The 2717-nt window shown below is 44.5% G+C and overlaps 1 protein-coding gene across 1 annotated transcript in view; it reads left to right on the top strand.

Moving 5' to 3' along the window:
- Window positions 1-2717, top strand: part of NDUFS3 (NADH dehydrogenase (ubiquinone) Fe-S protein 3, 30kDa (NADH-coenzyme Q reductase)) — a 9103-nt gene that overhangs the window by 1327 nt on the left and 5059 nt on the right. Inside the window, exons 2-3 of the mRNA XM_009329741.1 lie at window positions 900-997; window positions 1266-1415. Of these exons, the coding sequence (XP_009328016.1) occupies window positions 900-997; window positions 1266-1415 (248 nt within the window). The remainder of the gene's footprint in view (window positions 1-899; window positions 998-1265; window positions 1416-2717) is intronic.

The raw sequence follows: 2717 nt of genomic DNA, 5'->3' as shown, positions 1-2717 counted from the left end.
GGGGTGGGGGTGCAGTGGAAGAGACCGAGGCGTGCGCTTGTGCCCCTGGCAGCTCCCGGCTCGGCATTAGGGCGTTTGTCTGCCCTTAGGAAGTTTCTGTGCGATATAACCTTTTTAGTGCGTGCATCAGAAAATGGTTGACGCCTGTCACGCATAAACCTGAATTTTGGGCAGAAAAGTGGCTCTGTCGGTAACCGTGCTCGCCCTGTATTCCCGTCTGCATCCTTTCTCGTGGGCCTGCCTGCTTTTTCTGTGCAAAGTTGTGCCTGGGCAACAGCTTCATAACCCCTCATTGCCCAGAATCTTGAGGAGTATTTGTGATCGTAACAAAAAAAAAAAGCAACGTGAGCTCCTGGGATGTTTTGATTATGAGGGGTTTGCTTAGATGCTGGCACATCAGACAAAACCAGGATTATTTTGTCTAGACCCAGGCTGAATGTCATGAGCAGTATCTGGGTTCAGACTGTTCTGTTATCTCTGCCTCTCTCTTTTTCATCTTGTTATTTGCTTCTCCGTCATCTTGTTGGACTGTTCCTCCTGCTGTATTTACAGCGCACAAAAACAGCTCTGTCTAGCAGTGACGCAAACTTCCTTCCTTATCAAAGTCTCTAGTTCCATGTTGTTCTGTGTACAACAACGCATGCATGTTGCTATAGTCTAGTCTCTATTACAGCATCCTATATATTCTACTACACGTATATGTTATGTTTAGCTTCGGATCTCCCATAAACAAACTTTGCAGGTTACCTGAACCTGAAGCTGCCAGGCTTCTGTCAGAGCTACTGAGCAGCAGCTAGACTGGGTAAAGGGATTTTTAAGTCAGGGATGGGAGTTACTACTCTTTCTGTAGCTTTCTGTATTCCCTGCCATAATCTTGGGAACTTAATTTTTTTCTTTAGCTACTGTCAGACCAAAAAATGAAGTAGAACAGAAGCAGCTGTGTGCTTTTGGGGAGTACGTGGCTGAGATTCTGCCCAAGTATATCCAGCAAGTACAGGTAGGTGCTGTTCAAGAAATTGTTCTTGTGGGGGGGACGGGACCCAGTGAACACGCTACTTGTTGTTAGATGTTTTCAGAAGTTGTTCTGGGGAAGAAGGATTGTCAGAAATACACAAAAGTTACTGCTATTATTAAGCCCCATTACCTGATGTCATTATGTGTCTGCTGTTCAATATACTCTCTTTGTTTAGGTGTCCTGCTGGATTCAGTGTAACGTTCAGTCCTGTTGGTGTTTGTACTCATGCCCTTTCCACTGTTTTCATCAGGTGACCTGTTTCAATGAGCTGGAACTTTTGATCCATCCAGATGGGATCATTCCAGTTCTGACCTTCCTTCGAGACCACACTAATGCCCAGTTCAAATCCTTGGCTGACTTGACTGCTGTTGATGTCCCATCTCGGCAGTACCGCTTTGAGGTAAGAACTGCTCATAGGCACAGGACTCGGAGAGTTTCACAAGTGCTGATGGCTGTGGGTGCTGTTGCAGCTCTGACCACTTTTTTTGCTTTCTGACAGTGAAAAGAAAATCCGCTCTGAAATGCTGGGTTTTGTTTAATCTGTTGATTGTGGAGGCAGTAGCAGAACTGATACTGCATGGGTTCCTAGTCTGGCTTTCCTTTTGTGCTCTGCTGAAAGTCTTTTCCCTTTTCCTTTTCCCTTCCCTTTTCCTTTTCCCTTCCCTTTTCCTTTTCCCTTCCCTTTTCCTTTTCCCTTCCCTTTTCCTTTTCCCTTCCCTTTTCCTTTTCCCTTCCCTTTCCCTTTTCCCTTTCCCTTTTCCCTTTCCTTCCCTTTCCCTTTTCCCTTCCCTTTCCTTTCCCTTTTCCCTTCCCTTCCCTTTCCCTTTTCCCTTCCCTTCCCTTTCCCTTTTCCCTTCCCTTTTCCTCTCCCCTCCCCTCCCCCAAATTGTCTAGAGACTTCTTTCTGGCCTGATGTGAATTCGTCCTCTTCCTTCTTCCACTTAGGCCTGTCAGCTGCTGTTGACACAACTGATCATGTTTTTCTTTAAATCCTATCAATCTTCTTAACAATTTTCCTCTTTTTAAAAAATAAAACAAAACAAGAACTATTTAGTTGTTTTAAAAATATTCCCTGAGAGTCGGGACCAAATAGGAGATGAGGCAGATTTTCAGAAAGCTCTCGGAAGATTTGAGGCACTGAACATCCACTGACTTTCGGTGGATATTGGAGATTTGGTTCCCACAGATGCTTTTGAAAATCTCACTGTATAGCTTTTCAGCTGCAGAAAAATTGCAGCTGCAAATAGAAAAAGAAAAGATACATCTTTGAGGAAACCACAGACAGCATATTGTCTTCTCACCTACTATTAGAAAGCTTTGTTCACAGTGTTGTTGCAAAGACATTATTGTAGTTCAACCTAGGAAGATCTGTAAAAGACAGCAGCAGAAAATCCCTAGGGCTCACGTGCTGTAGGAGGCTGACTATGGTTTAGGCAGCCTTATGGATGAAGAGATGTCTGTCTTCCAGTGTCTAATCTGGGCAGACTGTCGGACAAGAATTACAGAATCATAGAATCATTAAGGTTGGAAAAGACCTCTAAGAACATCGAGTCCAACCGTCAACCCAACACCACCATGTCCACTAAACCGTGTCCCTAAGTGCCTCTACCCGTCTTTTAAATACCTCCAGGGATGGTGACTCAACCACTTCCCTGGGCAGCCTGGTCCAATGTTTAACCACTCTTTCAGTAAAGACATTTTT

This window comes from Pygoscelis adeliae, unplaced genomic scaffold, assembly GCF_000699105.1.
Source record: "Pygoscelis adeliae isolate BGI_AS28 unplaced genomic scaffold, ASM69910v1 Scaffold117, whole genome shotgun sequence".
NCBI lineage: Eukaryota > Metazoa > Chordata > Aves > Sphenisciformes > Spheniscidae > Pygoscelis > Pygoscelis adeliae.
The sequence above is the reverse complement of the archived record's forward strand: the minus strand, read 5'-3'. Positions and strand labels throughout refer to the sequence as shown.